The 19326-nt window shown below is 46.2% G+C and overlaps 1 protein-coding gene across 1 annotated transcript in view; it reads right to left on the bottom strand.

Annotated features, from left to right (window-relative positions):
• Positions 1-8185: 8185 nt before the first annotated feature.
• Positions 8186-19326, bottom strand: part of WDR12 (WD repeat domain 12) — a 32788-nt gene continuing 21647 nt past the window's right edge. The window contains exons 6-13 of the mRNA XM_054972002.1: positions 18995-19149; positions 18367-18412; positions 14670-14761; positions 14083-14223; positions 13853-13958; positions 12231-12363; positions 10968-11040; positions 8186-10178 (exon numbers count right to left, since the gene is read on the bottom strand). Of these exons, the coding sequence (XP_054827977.1) occupies positions 10101-10178; positions 10968-11040; positions 12231-12363; positions 13853-13958; positions 14083-14223; positions 14670-14761; positions 18367-18412; positions 18995-19149 (824 nt within the window). The 3' untranslated portion in view covers positions 8186-10100. The remainder of the gene's footprint in view (positions 10179-10967; positions 11041-12230; positions 12364-13852; positions 13959-14082; positions 14224-14669; positions 14762-18366; positions 18413-18994; positions 19150-19326) is intronic.

The following is a 19326-nucleotide window of genomic DNA, read 5'->3' as shown; positions in this document are numbered from 1 at the left end:
GTCCACTCTTACCCCAAGATCCCTTTCACATATACTACTGCCCAGAAGTGTATCCCCCATCCAGTATTTGTGCTTCTCATTTTTGTGGCCCAGATGTAATACTGTGCACTTGTCTTTGTTGAATTGCATCCTATTCACAGCTGCCCACTTCTCCAGAGTATTCAGGTCTTGTTGAATTTTAATTCTATCTTCTTGGGTGTTTGCTACTCCTCCCAATTTGGTATCATCAGGAAATTTAATGAGCAGCCCTTCCACTCCTTCATCCAGATCATTGATAAAAAATATTGAAAAGTACCGGGCCCAAAACCGAGCCCTGCGGCACCCCACTGGACACCTCCCTCCAATCTGATGAAACGCCGTTGACCACCACTCTTTGAGTGCGGTCCTCCAACCAGTTCCCTATCCACCGAACTGTCCTATAGTCTACTCCACAGTCTTCCAGTTTGCCCATCAGAATGTCATGGGGGACCTTATCAAAAGCTTTACTGAAATCCAGATAAATCATGTCAACAGAGTTCCCCCGATCCAGTAAGCTGGTCACTTGATCAAAGAAGGAAACCAGGTTGGTCTGGCAGGATCTGTTAGGAACAAAACCATGCTGACTTCCCTGGATCACTGAGCGGTCCTTCAGATGCTTACAGATTGATCCCTTTAAAATCTGTTCTAATATCTTCCCAGCAACAGAAGTCAGACTGACTGGCCTGTAGTTTCCCGGGTCATCCTTCCTCCCTTTCTTAAAGATTGGGATAACATTTGCTCTTCTCCAATCTTGTGGCACATCCCCAGTCCTCCAGGAGGCATTGAAGATGATGGACAGGGGTTCTGCAAGTTCTCTGGAAAGTTCCTTCAGCACTCTTGGGTGTACCCCATCCGGCCCAGGGGATTTGTATTCATCCAGTGCAGCCAGATGCCTCTCCACAACCTCTCTGTCAATGTCAATTAGCCACTCAGGTGTCCTGCCACATTTTCTACTATCTCTAGATGGGCTCGAGTTCTTCAGGGAGAAAACAGAGGTAAAAAAGTCATTAAGCCTGTCTGCTTATTCTCTGTCCTGCATCAGAGTTTCTACATCTACTCCCAACAGTGGTCCAATTGCCTCTTTTACCTTGCGTTTGCTTCTCACATATCTGTAGAAGTTTTTCTTGTTGTAGCGAGCCCTCCTGGCCAGACCCAGCTCGTACTGAGCTTTGGCCTCTCTGATGGCTGATCTGCAGTATCCTACCACTCTTCTAAGCAAAGTATGAAGCCTTCCTCCAACAGATGAGTCACCCACCACATCCCAAGGCAGCCAATTCCACTTCTGAATTACTCTTAACGTGAAGAAGTTTTTCCTAACATCCAGCTAGTCACTTCTCTCCTGTAGTCTAAACCCACTGTTTCGAGTCCTATCCTTTGTTGTCAACCGTTCCCTCCTCTAGGTGACAGCCTTTAAAATACCTAAAGAGAGCAATCATGCCTCCCCACAATCTCCTCTTCTCCAAATTGAACATTCCCAGGTCCCTCAGTCTTTCTTCTTAGGGCTTGGTCTCCAGGCCCCTGATCATCCCGGTTGCTCCCTTCGGCACTCATTCCAATTTGTCCACATCCTTTTTGAAGTGAGGCCTCCAGAACTGCACACAATATTCCAAGTGGGGCCTGACCAATGAGATATATTGTGGGATAATGACATCCTATAATTTGGACGTAATTCCTTTGTTAATACATCCCAACATTGTGTTCTCCTTTTTTGTTGCTGCATCACATTGACTGCTCATATTTAGCTTCCTATCCACCCGTATCCCAAGATCTTGTTCACATACAATGCTACCCAGAAGTGTATCCCTCATCCAGTATCCATGCTTTGCATTTTTGTTACCCAGGTGGAGAACTAGGCAGGCACTTATCCACGTTAAATGGCAACTTGTTAAAATCTGCACACTTTCCCAGTGTGTTTAGATCTCACTGAATTCCATCCCTGCCTTCAAGGATTTGTTACTCCTCCCAGTTTGGTGCCACCTGCAAATGTAATCCCTCATAGTGTGGAGAAGGGGATACAGGGGAAAGTGAAGTACCCCCAGCAAGTCCTTGCAGGTTCCTTAGCATGCAACTGGGCCATAGGGGAGAGGCTGCTGGGGGGAAGGGGGAAAAGTGAAGACAGGGGGGCAGACAGAAGTGGGTGGGCAGGAGAGAAAGAAACATGAAAGGGGAGAGAGGCTATGGGGAAAGAGGACCTGGTGGGGGAAGGAAAAATGAGATGTCCCCCACAAGTCCTTGTAGGTCCCCACTTGTAATTAATATTTGATAAAAACTGTTTTCTTGTTATTTCAAACCAAATATGGTTTGAAGATAACCATATTATCTTCAAATTACAAGATACAAGCCTATAGCCTTTCAACATATTTCTCAAGGTCAACATACCAGCAATGGAATATTCATTTATATTTTTAAGATAGGCAGAACGGAAACACACACGTTGCAAACTGCCGTCTTAGATTGCCATGTGATGCAATGCTCAGCAATTTGATATCCTGGCTTGGTTTAACCTGATAAAAGAAGTTTTATGTTTCAGCTTGATGCTATCATTTACCCTGGTCCTCTCTTAAATTAAATTAGCACACAGCTAATTCAGAATAATAGCTCTATCATTTCAGGGGGGGGGGTCCTGTCTTATACAGAAAGTTATCTGCAACTCGCCACCCCAAAAGTCCCTCTTTGACAACTGCATGATGCTGATTCTAAGTAATTAGAAGTCTGTGTTACAAAAAGCCCAAGACTGTTTCCTCAGAAAACTAACTTTTCTCATAACTATCTGGTATTTATTAAGGTCCCATTTTAATTGTATTTTATTTTTACTATTTTAATAACTGTATTTTATGCTTGTAAGATAGATTTCTATTTTTACTGTTTTTAAACTTTGTATTGTGACGGCATTTGGCCATATTACATCTGGGCCAGTAATATGGCCTTTGGCCATATTACATCTGGACCAGTATTACATCTGGGCCACAAAAATGGGAAGCACAAATACTGGATGGGGGATACACTTCTGGGCAGTAGTATATGTGAAAGGGATCTTGGGGTAAGAGTGGACTGTAAACTGAATATGAGCAGTCAGTGTGACGCGGTGGCAAAAAACGCTAATTCAATTCTGGGTTGTATCAAAGGGGCCATAGCATCGAAATCGCAGGAGGTCATAGCCCCTCTCTATACTGCCTTGGTCAGGCCACACCTGGAGTACTGTGTGCAGTTCTGGAGGCCTCACTTCAAAAAAGGATGTGGACAAAATCGAGAGGGTGCAGAGGAGAGCGACGAGGATGATCAGGGGTCTGGAGACTGAGCCCTACGAGGAAAGGCTGAGGGCCTTGGGAATGTTTAGTTTGGAGAAGAGGAGGTTGAGGGGGGACATGATTGCTCTCTTTAAATATTTGAAAGGCTGTCATTTGGAGGAGGGCAAGGAGCTGTTCCAGTTGGCAGCAGAGGCAATGGGCTTAAATTACATGCACAAAGGTACCGGCTGGATATTAGGAAGAACTTTTTCACGGTCAGAGTAGTTCAAAAGTGGAATCAGCTGCCTAGGGAGGTGGTGAGCTCCCCCTCACTGGCAGTTTTCAAGAAGAGGCTGGATGAATACTTGTCAGAGATGCTTTAGGCTGATCCTGCACTGGGCAGGGGGTTGGACTAGATGGTCTGTATGGCCCCTTCCCACTCTATGATTCTATGATGACTCTATACAATTAAACCTGCTGCTGCTGCTGCTGCTGCTGTGTGACAAAAGGAGGAAAAGCTAACTGCACACAAAGCACATGCTGCCACAAAACTGAGAGTGGGTGGACGTGTACATTAGGGCTTTTTTCACAAATTCAATTCCTAAACTTTAATTTCCCATTAGAAATAATTAAAAACATAAGAAACAACAATAATATAAGATAAAGGAACCACACAATTGGAAACAACGCAAGAAATGCAGGATGCGAGTCCAGCGGCACCTTAGAGGCCAAGATCTTCAGACTGCGCGCTTCCCAGAGTCGGGGCTCCAACGCTCAAAAACTCACACTCCGCAAGGCTCTCAAGTGCCGCTGGGTTCAAATCCTGCCGTTCTAGGGCGGACCAAGCGTGGCTACTCCCCGCCCCTCAAACACACACAAGAAACAACAATTATAATCTAAAGTATGACGTGCAAGTAATTAGAAATAACAATGAGAAATAACACATTAATTATAATTGTATCATTATAAATAATATAAATAAATAAAACAATTATTATTATAAATAAGAAAACACCAGAAGTAACAATGAAAACGTAATAAAAATAACGTAAGAAAAGCCATTCCCAGCCCACCCCTCTACCCACCCTTCTCCCTTACCGATGCGGGCAGGCGGGAGAGGCCGGGGAGAGACGGCAGGGGAGAGACGGGCTCCGTCGGACCCGCCCCCGCCCCCGCCCCCCCGGCTCTCCTCGGACCTCCCCCCGTCGGCTCAGCCGGAGAGGAGACTCCGGACAGACGCGCGGCACGCCCGGCAGCCAGCCCGGAGGGAGGGGGCGCGCCTTCTGGGGCGGCGGCGGCGCCTCCCCCCCCCCCCCGCGGGCCGTTTAGAGGCGCCTTTGGCCGGGAGTCGCCTCAGGGGCGCCTCCGCTCGAAGGACCCCCTCCCTGCCTCCCTCCTCAACGGCCACAAAGAAACGGCTGCAGGCGGGGAGACTCACCTGAGGCGAAGGCGCCCCCCCCCTTCACCTGCTCGGAGCGCATGCGTGTTTATTTATTTATTTAGCTCGGTTAATATTCTGCCCTCCCCGCATCAGCAGGCTCGGGGTGGATTACAACCACAGACGATTAAAACACATTAAATAATACCAATTAAAATCATCAAACCGTTCAGATTTACACAGTTCTGTTGGTGGCTCTTGCGCCGCCTGGCCAGGCAGGGCAGCCCAGGCGGGCAGCGCTGAGTTTCCCTCAGGCGGAAACGGCGCTCGGGCTGAGGGAGGCCCGGAGGCCCCCCTTCCTCTTCCTAGGCCCAGCCTTTTCCCCGAATTAATCAACACATCTGGAGAAACAGGAGCTGCCAGCCTCTGGGAGGGTAGACCAAAGAGGCCACCCCGGTATACCAAGAATGAAGTCCAGTAGCACCTTTTAAGACTAACCAACTTTATTGTAGCATAAGCTTTTGAGAACCACAGCTCTCTTCGTCAGATGAGAGTGGTGGTTCTTGAAAGCTGATGATGCATCTGATGCAGAGCTGTGGTTCTTGAAAGCTGACGATGCATCTGACAAAGAGAGCTGTAGTTCTCGAAAGCTGATGATGCACCTGATGTGCAGCGCCGGATCTAGGATTGCCCACGCCCGGAGCAAAATTCGCCAGGCTGCTTTGTGCGCGTGCAGCGCGTGTGCGCTCCTGCGCTGCGTGATGTCACTTCGGTGATGCCATCATGCGGGGCAGAGCAGAGACAGCGTGCGGGGCTGGGAAGCCGCCGCACCATTCACCTCGCTGTAGGCGAATGGCGCAGGCGGCCTCGCAGCTCTCCACGCTGCTTTTGCCTGCCGTGCAGGGCAGGGAGTGGCTGGCTTGCCGCGCACCTCCTGCCCTACAAGGCAGGCAAAAGCAGCGCGGGGGGGGGGGGCTGCGAGGCTGCCCGCGCCATTCGCCTGCCCTGCAGGACAGGGGGCGGCCAACTTGCCGTGCAGCCCCTGCCCTGCTGGGCAGGCAAAAGGCAGCGCGGGCGGCCCCACAGCCTCCCGCGCTGCCTTTTGCCTGCCCTGCAGGACAGGGGGTGCGCGGCAAGCTGGCCGCCCCCTGTCCTGCAGGGCAGGCGAAAGGCAGCGCAGGGGGCTGCAAGGCTGCCCGTGTTGCTGCCAGCGCCCTCTGGCAGCCGGCACCCCCTCCCTGGTGGCGCCAGGGGCAGACTACCCCCCCTGCCCCCCCATCAATCCAGCCCTGCTGATGTGGTTCTCGAAAGCTGACAATGCATCTGATAAAGAGAGCTGTGGTTCTCGAAAGCTGATGACGCATCTGATGCAGAGCTGTGGTTCTCGAAAGCTGATGATGCATCTGATGCAGAGCTGTGGTTCTTGATGCATCTGATGCAGAGAGCTGTGGTTCTCAAAAACTGGTGATGCATCTGATGAAGAGAGCTGTGGTTCTCGAAAGCTGATGATGCATCTGATGCAGAGCTGTGGTTCTCGAAAGCTGATGATGCATCTGATGCAGAGAGCTGTGGTTCTCGAAAGCTTATGCTACAATAAAGTTGGTTAGTCTTAAAGGTGCTACTGGACTCTTCTCTTTTGTGACTGCAGACTAACATGGCCAACTCCTCCAGGTATACCAATGTAACTTACTAGGACAAATGTCCCCCATAGGCAGTACAAATGAAAATACATTATATGTATTAATATAATTCATAAAGTACTCAAGTGCCAAAGTTATTAATGTTTCAAGTCAAATACAACATTTATTATTTATGTCATTTATAGTCCACCTTTCTCACTGAGACTCAAGGCGGATTACATAGTGTGAGATTAGTACAATCAGTAGCAAGGACATTTCCATACAGTGTCACAGACTTTTTCATTAACAATGTCATAGGATTTTACAAAGACATAGCATTAGCAAGGATCCAATGCAGAGTTGAAGAACTGCTGAAACAGAACATAATTCTAGGACTGACATTAGATAACATGAAGCACAGGTAGTATATAGGAGTACATATTCAAAGCAAGAGAAAATAAGCAAGGCAATATAGTAGTGAAGTCTATGGTCCATAACTCTTTAGCGAAGCATCTGCGACCTCGCCTCCCTACAATACTTCCCTCCTATCTGAGTAAAAAGCCTGTTTGAATAATTTGGTTTTGCATCGTTTGCAGAAACCTGAGAGCGTGGGGGCTCTCCTCATCTCCTCAGGCAGACTGTTCCACAGGGTAGGGGCCACCACAGAGAAAGCCTGTGTGCGGGCTGCTGTCGATTTCGCCCATGTGCAGGCTGGTACCTGCAAGAGACCCTGTTCGGATGAAGGAAGATGCCGTGGAGGGACATAGGGAGGGAGGCGATCCTGTAGGTATAAATACTGTATCTCAAGGCTAATACAAAAATTCTTTATCAACTCTATTAAGATATTATTTGTCACTTGGTTCCTACTCAATACACACAGACAGGAGGAGGTGGAGATCTCCCAGAGTCACAGCTGATCTCCAGGTGACAGAGATCAGTTCCACCCCCAAATCTCCAGGGATTTCCCAACCAGGAAGTGACCACCCTATCAGTTCCCCTGGAGAGTATCCCAGCTGAGTAAGAGGAAGGAGTTGTGATTATGTATATGCAAATAAGTTTTCTATAGTGGAATTGTACTACAGATTATGAATATTTATATTTATATTAATGCATATTAAGCACTGTTTGGATGGAACAACTAACTTATGTCTTGAATATATTTACTCTTCAGTTCTAATTATTCATCCTTGAGGTATAATATACTGGAAACATGCAGAAAACGTTTTTTGGTTTTGTTTTTTGGTTACTTTTCACAGATTCTTCATCTTACTTCCCCCCCTGAAGAATATGGCAGTTTTGGAGGGTGGACTCTAGGGCATTAACCCCGCCCCCCCCCGTGGTCCCTCCTCTCAAACTCTGCTCTTCCGAGGCTCCACCCTTAAATTTCTAGGTATCTCCCAAGCACAAGTTGACAACCCAACCTGTAGCACCTTCAAAAAAGCTAATACGGTTTTTATGGAATCAACTCATTGTGAGTCGTTCAGCGTATGGGGAGGTCTACCAAAGCTTGTGCTACATTTTAAAAAATGGTGTACATATCCCCACTTCTCATCCCATCCATGAGAAACAGCTATATTTATTTTATTAGATTTATATTCCGCCCTCTCTGCGAAAGGGCTCAGGGCAACTAACTTCAACAAAACATTACTAAATACAGTCTTAAAAACACTTATACCTATAAAAGTTATCACCAATTGCAGTATTCAATTCCAGGACTCATTAAAATAAATAGGCCGCTATAAAAGGCCTGTGTTAGCTTTTGTCGTTAGTTTTTGCTGCTACAAAACTTAACAGAGCTCTCCCATCTAGAATATGCTCCCAAGGGAAATCTTCCACAGGACTCCTAGCAAGATCCAAAAATCTTGAGGGAAGGCAGAAACGTAGATGGCAGTAGGAGAGGTAGCAAAATTAAACAGAGACGGACAGTTATGTGCACAAGAAGCTATTCCAAACAATTTTTTTTATTGATTTGACACGGTTATGTTAAAATTAATACAGTGGCTCTTAGGTTATAGCTCTGAACATATTTAACGGGAAGTAAATTCTATTGAAATCTATTGCTTCCACATAAATAAATCACTCTTATTGGCTAAATCAGACTCTTATTTTTATACACTCGCTTTATATTTTAGATTAACCCAGAGAGAAAACAGACACAACTGCCCCTTTTAACAACCCAACCTGAGGTCTGAGCAGGGATGAAATGTTGAGAATAAGGGGGGGTCGAGAGAGAATAAGAAAAACTAGCCTGCTCAAACCTCCCACCACCCAGGCCAGCTTAGAGGAGATTTTTTAACAATTTGTCTTCCATGTTACATCCTGCATTTTCACAGATGGAACAAACAGTGTGATAAGGAAGCTGAATGGAAAACTGCCTCTCATCCCAGTTCCAATGAGCGTATCTGATCCGTGCTTGCACAAACTGTTGATCGCATTCATGTTTTGCGTTATTTCAGGACCTAGTCATCATAGAACGGGATACTTCATCTAATCCCAGTCCCTGGGACAAACTGGCCATTTTAACACCGGTAAAGCTCCCAGTGGGCCTCTGACAGGCAGGAACAAGCAGAGTCGAACCCCAATCTCTCTACCAGCACTATAGGGCTCACTTGGTTTGCACCTTTCAGTGGTAACATAATCAGCCTTGTCTCAGCAGTTGCTTCTTCCTGAAGTGCCTTGTTGGGCATAGTTGGTTCTAGTGGTGGGGTCTGAGCCAAGGTGTTGACTCATAGTCCTGGGGGGTGAGCGGGGTGTGGGGAGAGGTTCTGCTCAGCTTCATGGGCCATTTTAACTTCCCAGTGTGTCCTTGTCCAAAGGTAGAGCATTCCTGACACAGAGCTCTTCAGGAAGACTAAGAACAGAGCTTCAGATTAAGTCTTCGTAAATACTTAGCTGCCCCCTCCGTGTACAAGACAGGACAAAGCTGCCTTGCAGTGTTAACTATCTTCTCTGTATCGTTTCAGTTTTTATTAGACACACCACCGAGTGAGCACAAGGAGCCTGATATTTGATATCAGGGCTTTTTTTCTGGGGAAAGAGGTGGGGGAACTCAGTGGGTTGCCCTCGGGGAAAATGGTCACATGGCTGGTGGCCCCGCCCCCTGATCTCCAGACAGAGGGGAGCTGAGATTGCCCTCCGCGCCGCTAAACTCCCCTCTGTCTGGAGATCAGGGAGCGGGGCCACCAACCATGTGACCATTTTCAAGAGGTTCTGGAACTCCGTTCCCCCGAGTTCCCCCTGAAAAAAAGCCCTGTTTTGATATGAATATTCAAGTCAGGATGTGGCTGCTAGAGATCGACACAGAATGAATTCAAAGTAAATCGTCATGTTTCCTTGCAGGAGGGGGCGCGTTTCCTGCTCAAGAGTTAATTTTAACATTCCCAGCCCAAAAAACCATTGAGGACTGTTGTATGAGATGGTCAACACGTTGCATTATAACAACTGTGTTCATGAACCTTCAGTACTTTTTAATGGAATCCCCAAGGAAATGAGCAGCGCGTTTCACCTGCACCCCTCAGGCTGTCTGCGGGGAAGGCCTAAGGCTCCTCCTGCCGAACCTAATGGAATCTTGGCACAAAGGCAACCTCATAATTTAATTTTTTTTAAAAACTAGTTTCATAAAATACATCTCACTACAATGTAGGTAAATTTAGTCCAGGTAATATAGTTTATGTTTATTTCATTCATCTGCCTTTAAATACAAAAACATGCCCTCATCATCATACACACACACACACACACCAAAGAAACAAAGTGTAGTTATAAACAAGCAGTAACCACATTTTCTACAGGTATTTCAAAACTGGCTGCAAAAAACTATAGCAGAAACATTGTCTGGTGGGAAAACGAGAGAAGTTTTCATGCTCCAACATCTGAGGCACTTGCTCGACATCTGTAGGAATACAGCTTGTTGTCAGCTCCTCCACTCAGCAACAACTATGGAAAAGGCAAAATCTAGTTGAGACACCATTCACTGCTAGCCATTTTTCCAGTCTAAACAAGGTAAAATCCTAGATACCAGCAAAGGCATCAAGATGTATAACAACAGTGTTACTGGAAATAAAAATCCATCTTAGCAGGGAAAACTTCATATGGGAATCTCCACGGGGGGAGCGGGGATGACAGAATCTGTGGAAGATTATCGGGGGGGGGGGGTCTTTTGGGGATACAGAACAGCTTTCTGAACCCAGCTGTTACCACAAGGTCTCTAATCCCATGCCTCAATACACACAGTGAAATCTGCCGCTCCTTGCTCACAACTGGTTCAGACACAGCACTAAAAGTTTCCAATTTTTATGGGGAGTGGAAAGCATAAACCATAGACTGGTGATGAATGAGAGGAAACTGCAAGGGGTGAGGTGAGAGGTGAGGGAAAGGGGAGCCCTGGAGACAAAGACTTTCTTGTGTAACGATAAAACAACCATTTGGTTTTGTTCACAAACTGGGCCGATGATTCAAAGACTCAGAAAAATTAATTCTGCATAAACACAAGCCTGCTTTCTGTCTAGCATCAGAAAGCAAGAACTTCATGATACCAAAGGAGACCTGAGTACATTATATGGAAAAAGGCAGCGCAGGAAAAAGCCATAAACGGTTTAGAACGCAAACCACCTTCTTGCTGTTCTGTGTAAACGTATCCAAGTCTTTTAAAGCACCTGTTCCGAGCTAAACATCACCGTTACATTCCATGGTCACTCCACCTACACCCATCGAGGAAGTTCTTACCCCTGCTTCTGTCCACTCCACACACAAAACTTTGTCTTCATGAGCGGCCAAGTCATAGAGGGGAGCCTTGCAGCTGCAGAGACAGAGATGGGAGCGTGTTTCTTTCAAGTCTACCATGAACTCTTAATTACTTAAATCAGCCCAACGATTCCTGACAGACAAGCTTCTCCTGCCCCGACTCATTCTTCCAAGATTGAGTCTGAAGGTGTATTTTTATTCATTTAGATATTTATACCCTGCTCCCCACTGAGGACTCAAAGTGGCTAACATTGTTCTCCTGTCCTCCATTTTACTTTACCAACAACAACCCTCTGAGCAAGACTGAGGGTATGCAATTGCCCCAAGCTCACTCAGCAAGCTTCAACGGCTGACTGAAGATTTGACCCTGTCATGATCTGGCTGTGCCAGGAAGGCCTAGCAAGGCCTCAGAAGCCTGTTAGCAGAAGGAGTAGGCCTGCCTACGATTCCCAGGAGCCCCTGGGCCATTTTGGTGCCCTTTTTGGCCAATCAGAACACAGGGGGCTAGTGCTATATAAGTCTGGGAGGGAAAAAAGCCTGTATTCTTTCTCCCAGGGAGCAGCAGGCCAGAGGAGGTTCCTGCTAGGGGGAGAGGCCCTCACCCAGGTAGGGTGAGAAGGCAGGCCTGGCAGACAGAGGGACCGGGAGTTCAGTCGCGCTAGGGCCTTTGGTTCATTTTGCTTTCACCCATCTACTGTCGCTAAGGCACCTTGTTTGCTTGTTGTTTGATTAACTGACCCCCCTTGCAAATAAACCCTTTTGTTTGTTGTTACTCTGCCGGGTCCTCACGCCTGTTTATTGGCCAAGCTACGGAGGTCAGAAGGGTTGGGGGGGGCACTCTGGGCCTTCCCAAGGAACCCTAAATCCCAGAGTGGCGGCAGCGTAAGGGGGCTCACCCCACCTGAGGCATGACAGACCTGGATCTGACACCCTGTGGCCTCACTTTAATTATGTACAGCTCCTGCCCGTGTCAGTTCTTTAACAAACGATGATGAAAGGTTCAGTAAGGAAAGGGGCTATTTCTGCTTCACACGCAGATGATAAGAGTGCTGTTCTCAAATGAAATTTTACGGCACATTTGCTTCCGCAGACTCAGACTTGTAAATCCAAATGAGATAACGCTGCTGAAAAGAGCCTATGGCCTGTCACAGGTCAAGCACTCTTCAGTACATTTCCCAAACAGCCTCGAAAGTTGTTCCTTCATTCTTACTTGAACCCATTATGAAAAGCTCCTTGGACATTTACCTCCTTGTGTCCCAAATTTTGACTAGATTGTCTAGAGAACCAGAGATTAGCTGTTGTTCATGGGTAGGTGACCACTTGACTGATGTCACCCAGCCAGTATGCGAGGTAAGTGAAAGGAGCACCAGAGAACCATCTGAAACCAACAAGAAAAGATTCCCTAAATATAACTGGATCACAAAAATCTTTAATAGAATTTACCCCTTTTAACCTTGTTTTGTTAAAGAGTTTTATATAATAAAAAAACAGAACCTAAAAATCTACGTACAACTGCATGAAAACTAATAAAACAAACAAAAATAACCAACATATAGGAATAACAAAACATACAAATAATACAAAGAAACAATATAAAAAGAAAAAACAAACTATAGAAACAAAACCTTTAATAGAATTTCTACTAGGATATGAGATCAGATTGGTGCATAGAGAATCTAGATAAAAAACGGCCCATGTTTGGCACATGTACCTGAAGTTCAAAGTATAACTCTACTGCATATCACAGTACATAACTAGCTCCTTGGAGTAGTTTTGCTTTTAGTTTACCAAGCTACAAAGACAATAGCATCTCAGAGACTCTTTAGACCTCTCGTGCGCGAGTTCTGATGGGTATACCATATACAGCACACATTACTCCGATCTTGCAGCAGCTGCACTGGATCCCCATGGAATTCCGTATCAGGTTCAAGGTTTCGGTTTTAACCTTCAAAGCCCTCAACAGACTGGGACCAGCATACCTGAGAGACCGCCTCTCCCTGTATATACCCCGGAGAACACTTCGATCAGCAGGAAAACATCTACTGTTGGTCCCTGGCCCCAAGGAGGCTTGGCTGGCCTCGACCAGGGCAAGGGTGTCTTCAGTCCTGGCCCCAACCTGGTGGAACTCTCTGTCAGAGGACACCCAGGCCCACCAATATCTTTTATCTTTTCGGCAGACCTATAAGACAGAGATGTTCCGCCAGGCGTATGGTTGAGGCCAGCCCAAGGTTTCCTTGGAAATGCCTCCCACCCGGTCTCCTGCTGGGGTTAAAACCCCCCCCTCATGTGTGTAGCTGCAGTAGAAATAATCAGCTGTACCCCCTCTCCCCCTTTGATTATGTTGTGCTGGGAAGTGTGGATGAGGCTGCCATCTTGGGTTTGATTGTCCATATTGTTGGTTTTGATTTTAATGTAATTTAAATGTATTTATATGTTTTATCTTCATATGATTATATTGCTGTGACCCGCCCTGAGCATTTGTGGGGAGGGTGGGCTATAAATAAATGAATAAATAAATAAATAAATAATTGTGCCATGCACAATACAGGCTGGTCAACCACCTGACCAGCAGAACCCCACTTCAGGTTCTTAAAACAGAAGAAGCAAAACAGGTACAAAGTGGCAGTAGTTCTAACAGGCACTGACAGCCGTAGTTTTTCAAGTGAAAGTGAAGTGAGCGTGAACCATGCTTTTTTCTGGTTTAGCAATGCGAGTTTTCCCAACCACATCACTATTCTCAGGTTATAAAACTACACCTTGCTTGGAAAATCTTAACCAAAAATATGCCAAGCATGTATGTTAAATGCTTAACTAGCTAAATGCTGTTTCATGCACACTGTAAAATTCTCTTATTTGCTTTCACTCACCTTTGGTACGAGGGTCCCATAACCTGATGTGCCTGTCTGTGCTTCCAGAAGCTAGACGCCGACACAGCGGAGAGTAGGAAACTGAGTTGAACACTTTGCTTCCAGTCTACATAAGAAGCAAGGGAATCATAAGGAATTATGACGTCCTTTAGAAGTCACAGAAGAAGCTTGTAGAAGCTAGTCAACTACCAATATGGGGGAAAGCGACCCGAGATTACAAATGTTCTCACCAAAGTTGATTTGAGGCCTGCAGTTTCAACATCCCACACCTTGATTGTGTGGTCCCAAGATGCACTGCATATTTCATCTGCATCTGACCAGAGTACAGAAGAAACAGCTCCTGTATGGCCTGAGAGAGTTGTAACAGGAGTCTAGAGAAGGGAAACAGAGATTGGGAGAAACTGGTCAATATTTTTTATTATATAATAGCAACAACAACAGTGCTCTTCTAGACAGATCAGTGCCTCGCCCAGAACGCTGAACAAGTATTATTATTATCCCCACAATGCAGCTGGGGAGCTGGGGCTGAGAGGAGTGGCTGACCCAAGGCCACCTACTGAGCTCACGGCAGTAGCGGGAGTCGAACTAGTAGAGTGCTGATTCACAGCCGAACCACTTCACCACTGTGTTAGAGCAGCTGTAAGTCTGCCCACCCAGGCTGCAATCTTACAATTACTTACTTGGAAGTAAGCCTCATTGAACACAAGGGGACATACTTCCCATTCAATGAGCCAAGTGTTAAGCCACAGGTTTCAAATACCCTTTCCCTGACCCACGTATCCATCCAGGAACTTGACACAACCCAGTTTCATCTTACTCTTGTGAGTCCCAAATGTTCTGTTTTCTGTTTTTTCCTTGGCCTGTCAGCTACTTCCTCCATTTCCAGTTCATCTTCTTCATCTGTAGGCACTGGAGTAAAAAAGTTTTTTTTAAAAAAAATCACATTTGTCAGTTCCCTATTACCTAAACGGAATTTCAGTGTAAAATATTCAAATTTTTCCTTACAAAACCTGTTACATTAAAGTAACCCCTAACACGTGCTTCAAATGTCAGAGATCTGTAAAGTTTTTCCAAAAATACCAGTGAATTCTAACACCATTCCATGGAAAGCGTGTTACACACACGTTTTAAGACCTAAGTGCTCTCCGGCAGGCTTTCAAAATAGACAACACCCAAGCAAACGTGATTCTTGAGTGTTCTCAAATTGGGATATCTAATGTAGTGTTTCCCAACCTGTGGGTCAGGACCCAAAAGTGGTTCACAAAGACTCTGAAATTAGGTTGCAGGCCAGCCATCGAATGGTGCTCCTGCCCTTTGTACCCTTCTCTTTCTGTCCTCTCCTTCCTTTCTAGCTTTTCACATTCTTAAATTGCCCTCCCCCAACCGTTGCAACAATAATGAAAGGGGAAAAGCTGTTTGGCAACTAATAACTTTACAACAGCAGCTTGAAGAAGCAGAGGGGGAGGCTGGAGAGGAGGCGGGAGGTGTTCGGTGCCTGGAAAAGCGAGAGGAGAGAAAGTAGCATGTGGCAACGTAGGCTGCATCTAGATGCTGCCCCTTACCAACCCAACCTCTTGCCCAGCCCCCTGCAGCGCTTATAGAATCATAGGGTTGGAAGGGACCTATAGGGTCATCTAGTCCAACCCCCTGCACAACGCAGGAAATTCACAACTACCCACCCCCACCGCCCCAGTGACTCCTGCTCCATGCCCAGAAGACGGCAAAACACCTCCGCTTCACGGCCCTCTCCCCGCTGCAGCACCTGCCATCTTCCTGCATCTCCTCAACTCACTCTCCCCCCCACCCCCAGCAACTTCTCTGTCTCTTGAATCAGCCCTGGATGGGTCACCGTACAAAATAAATCAAGACTTGTGGATCGCCATACCAAAACGGTGGGGCACCACTGATCTAATGAAATGACTTCGGAAATTAAGCTGCAGCCTCACTTCAATGCATGTTTGCAGACACTGATCTTTCCTGCCACCTCACCTCCACGTCTTCCAGAACAGGGATTCTGAAGAACATGCGGATAAAAAGCTAAATGGCCTGAAGGGCTGCAGTGAGGTGGTGGGAACTGGTACGATTGCACCTTGCCAATTGTACAAGATATGCTATTCGTGAAAACATGAGCTGAGGGTAACTGTGGTCATCTCTGCCTCCCCCCGCTAGCATGATTTTCTGTTCGCACAGGTTCCATGGCCTCCAGAATTGGTGGCTGATGAGAGAAGAGGGCGGAGGGAAACATCAAATTTGCCAGTGACCGATAGGTTCACATTTTCAAAATGGACATTCATTTGATGTATTTCAGTCTCGCAGAACTATGAAAAAAGTTACTGAAAATGACCTGTTGCCCAGAAGGCACCCCCCCCCCACACACACACACACTCGTACACTGGGGATAAGTCACCCAAGATGCCCCCACAATTGGAATCTTGCATCTCTGGAGTATCAGACATGGGGAAACAACCACCAGGGACCCTCCCTTGTTTTGTAAAGCATATTTTCTGTCATGAAAGATAACTTAAAACTAGCCATACAGATGGGAGAAATAAAATGCCAACCAAGTCCAAGAGACCCCCAAGGAACCTATTGTCAAGGGCCTGTCTTGGATGGCTGGTAATTATAATAACGTAATAATAACATTCGATTTATATCCCACCCTTCAGGACAACTTATGCCCAGTCAGAGCGATTTACAAAGTATGCTATTATTATCCCCACAACAAAACACCTTGTGAGGTGGGTGGGGCTGAGAGAGCTGGGATTCACCCAAGGTCACTCAACTGGCTTCAAGCGGAGGAGCTGGGAATCAAACCTGGTTCTCCAGATTAGAGTCCCGCCACTCTTACCCACTACACCAAACTAGCATTAAAACTATGATATTTTAAGAGTAATTATTATATTTATTCTATTTATTGTAATCATTGTATTTATGGAATGTATATTTATTGAATGTATTTCTATTGTTGCATAGAGGGGATCGATCCTGAGTGAGTAACAGTTGGTTTTGACAACTGGAAGCTGCAGGAGGTTCCTTATTTAAGCAGCGATTGGGTGATTTAATTGGATATCATATAAGCTAGCATTGGGGATTATTCATTACTTGTCCCACTGTATCACTGCTCTTTGCAGATTGGAGGTCTAAATTGTGGAAATAAGATGTTGACGTAAGTATAGATTTTGGCTACATGTCTTTCGAGATATTATCTGGATGGCAGCTTATTTCGTTATGGTTTGTTATAGAATTAACGGCCTGAAGAAGAAAGTAGATTTGAAACAAGTGAAAGGATAAGGAGACCGGTATAGCTCGTTGCCGTGGATATTGACTTTGCCGTGGACATTGACCTTAGGTGAACACAGTTGCTTCAACTTCGGCGAGCTGTGTCGCTGCTGCTACCATCAACAATCGTGGACGCCAGTAATTGTGAATTTACCCCGCATTAGCGGAAAACAGTGAACTTATCCCGCATTAGCGGAAATTAATACTGAACGTTGGTTCTTGATTTGGAATTTTCACCAGCCAATAATTTGGGATTTATGGTTATGTAGGTTTGGGACTTTATGATAAATACACTGATGAATTACACTGTATAAATTGTGTGTGTCCGTGACTTCCTTGAGCCTGTGTGCTCCCTTAGTTTTGTGACCCTTGGGACTCAGACATCAATCTGGATCCAGGTACCCTTTTGGAACCAGACGACGACTCTGTCTCATCCAAGCACCATCTTTCTCACCACAATCTTCAAGGAAACCTGGACTCCTCTCTCTTCTCTCCCTTCTGCTTAGTTTTGAGTTAGCTGTATCACTCTGCATTTTCCTTTTGCTGTCCCTTTGACTCTAAATAAAATGATCTTTGCTTCCTTCCATTGCTGAAAATACGGTATCAAGTTTGACCCACAGGCTTAAAGGTCCCAAAAGAAACACAAACTGCTTCAGATGCACATCGGAAAGGTTGTACCTGTATACCGGAAGCAGTTTGTGTAACATGCCAGGGAGAGTACTTTTATCCTGGCTCCACAAATACAGAGGAACCTTCTGAAAGAAGACAGGCAGTGGGTTAAAGGGAGCCTTGGTGATATGAAGTGATCTGGTTCGAGTAACGAGGTCATGTATTTTCTCCAACTCTCAATACTATTATGTACAGCTAGGAATCTAGAATCAGAAAACCAAATAGTTTTATTTATATCCTGATTTTCTATCTCTAAATCACAGAACAATTAGTCACCTAAACTCCCGCTAGTTTCTGAATATTGCCATAAAAACCAGAGAACCCTAAGCTCACTGTACTCTGCAAAAGTATGCACACCTATGTAGTCTTCACACCGGAGTGGGTAAAATTCCTGGCACTCTCCAAGTCAGAGTTTGCTGATACTAGAGCAGTTTTGATCACGCCTTTGCCTGGATAGGAGAGCCCCTGAGAATCCCACATAAAATACTCTGAACTCCAGGATGAAAGAAAGGTAAGCTACAAATTGAAACCACCCAACCGAACCAAGTGTGTGAGAAAGATCTTACCTGCAGACCAGATCTTTAACAGGGTATCCCAGGATCCGCTGCAAAACTACGGAGCAACAAAAAAGAAAAGCCCACCACATTTTAACAAAAAAGCAGTCAAGTCTCAGTAAGGCTCCCTGCTATCAGTTCTCCCTAATAGTCCCCACCCGAAACACAATTACCTCGAACACGTACATGAGGAGAGACACCAGATTGATGGCCTGAACTACCCTATGCATTCTCTGAATCGCATACACAGCACCTTCCTTTGGCGCTGGGTGCTTTCTGGCACACTGAAAGGCAGTGGTCTTGCACGGACGGAAGTGCCCGATGCTGGAGGAAGGCACTCCACACCGCGGCAGACCACCCTGGCAGCAGAAAAGGACACAGCGTGGGCTGATAGAATCATAGAGCTGGAAGGGGCCATGCAGACCATCTAGTCCAACCCCCTGCCCAGTGCCGGATCAGCCTAGAGCAGCCTGACGCAAGGCTTAGGGGGGCCCAGTCCCACGAAAGCAGGAGAAGGCAGTGTTTTGGGCCAGGTGTTTTACAAAGGAGAAGCTGCACTTCTCATGCCTGCCTCTGGAAGCTTGAAAAAACAAAACAAACCATACGTCCCCCTTCCCGAGGCAAAGTTGAGGACACCTACTTTGGTTCTTGAGCCATCGACCGCCAGGGATTCTACACTTCCTGCGTGCCCTCTACAACGGTGCAGCGCTTTCACCGTGTTCTTTTCCACACTCCACTCCCACAGCAGGACGGTCTGATCCAAAGAGGCGCTCAGCAGCAAGCAGGACAAGCCATCTGAAGGCACAGAAGCAGAGAAAGCAGATTCTCTTCTGAAGTCAACCATCTAGTTAGCTCCACCCCAAGATAAACAGAGAGAAGCTTCGCAAAAGAACCCCCCCCCACACACATTCATACACACCCCAAACACCAATAACCCATAAACAGGCCCAGCATATCAAGAGCATGCAGGAA

The sequence above is a fragment of the Eublepharis macularius genome, chromosome 2 (assembly GCF_028583425.1).
Source record: "Eublepharis macularius isolate TG4126 chromosome 2, MPM_Emac_v1.0, whole genome shotgun sequence".
In the NCBI taxonomy this organism is placed as follows: Eukaryota; Metazoa; Chordata; class Lepidosauria; order Squamata; family Eublepharidae; genus Eublepharis; species Eublepharis macularius.
Note: the sequence above shows the minus strand (reverse complement) of the source record. Positions and strands in the feature narration are given on the sequence as shown.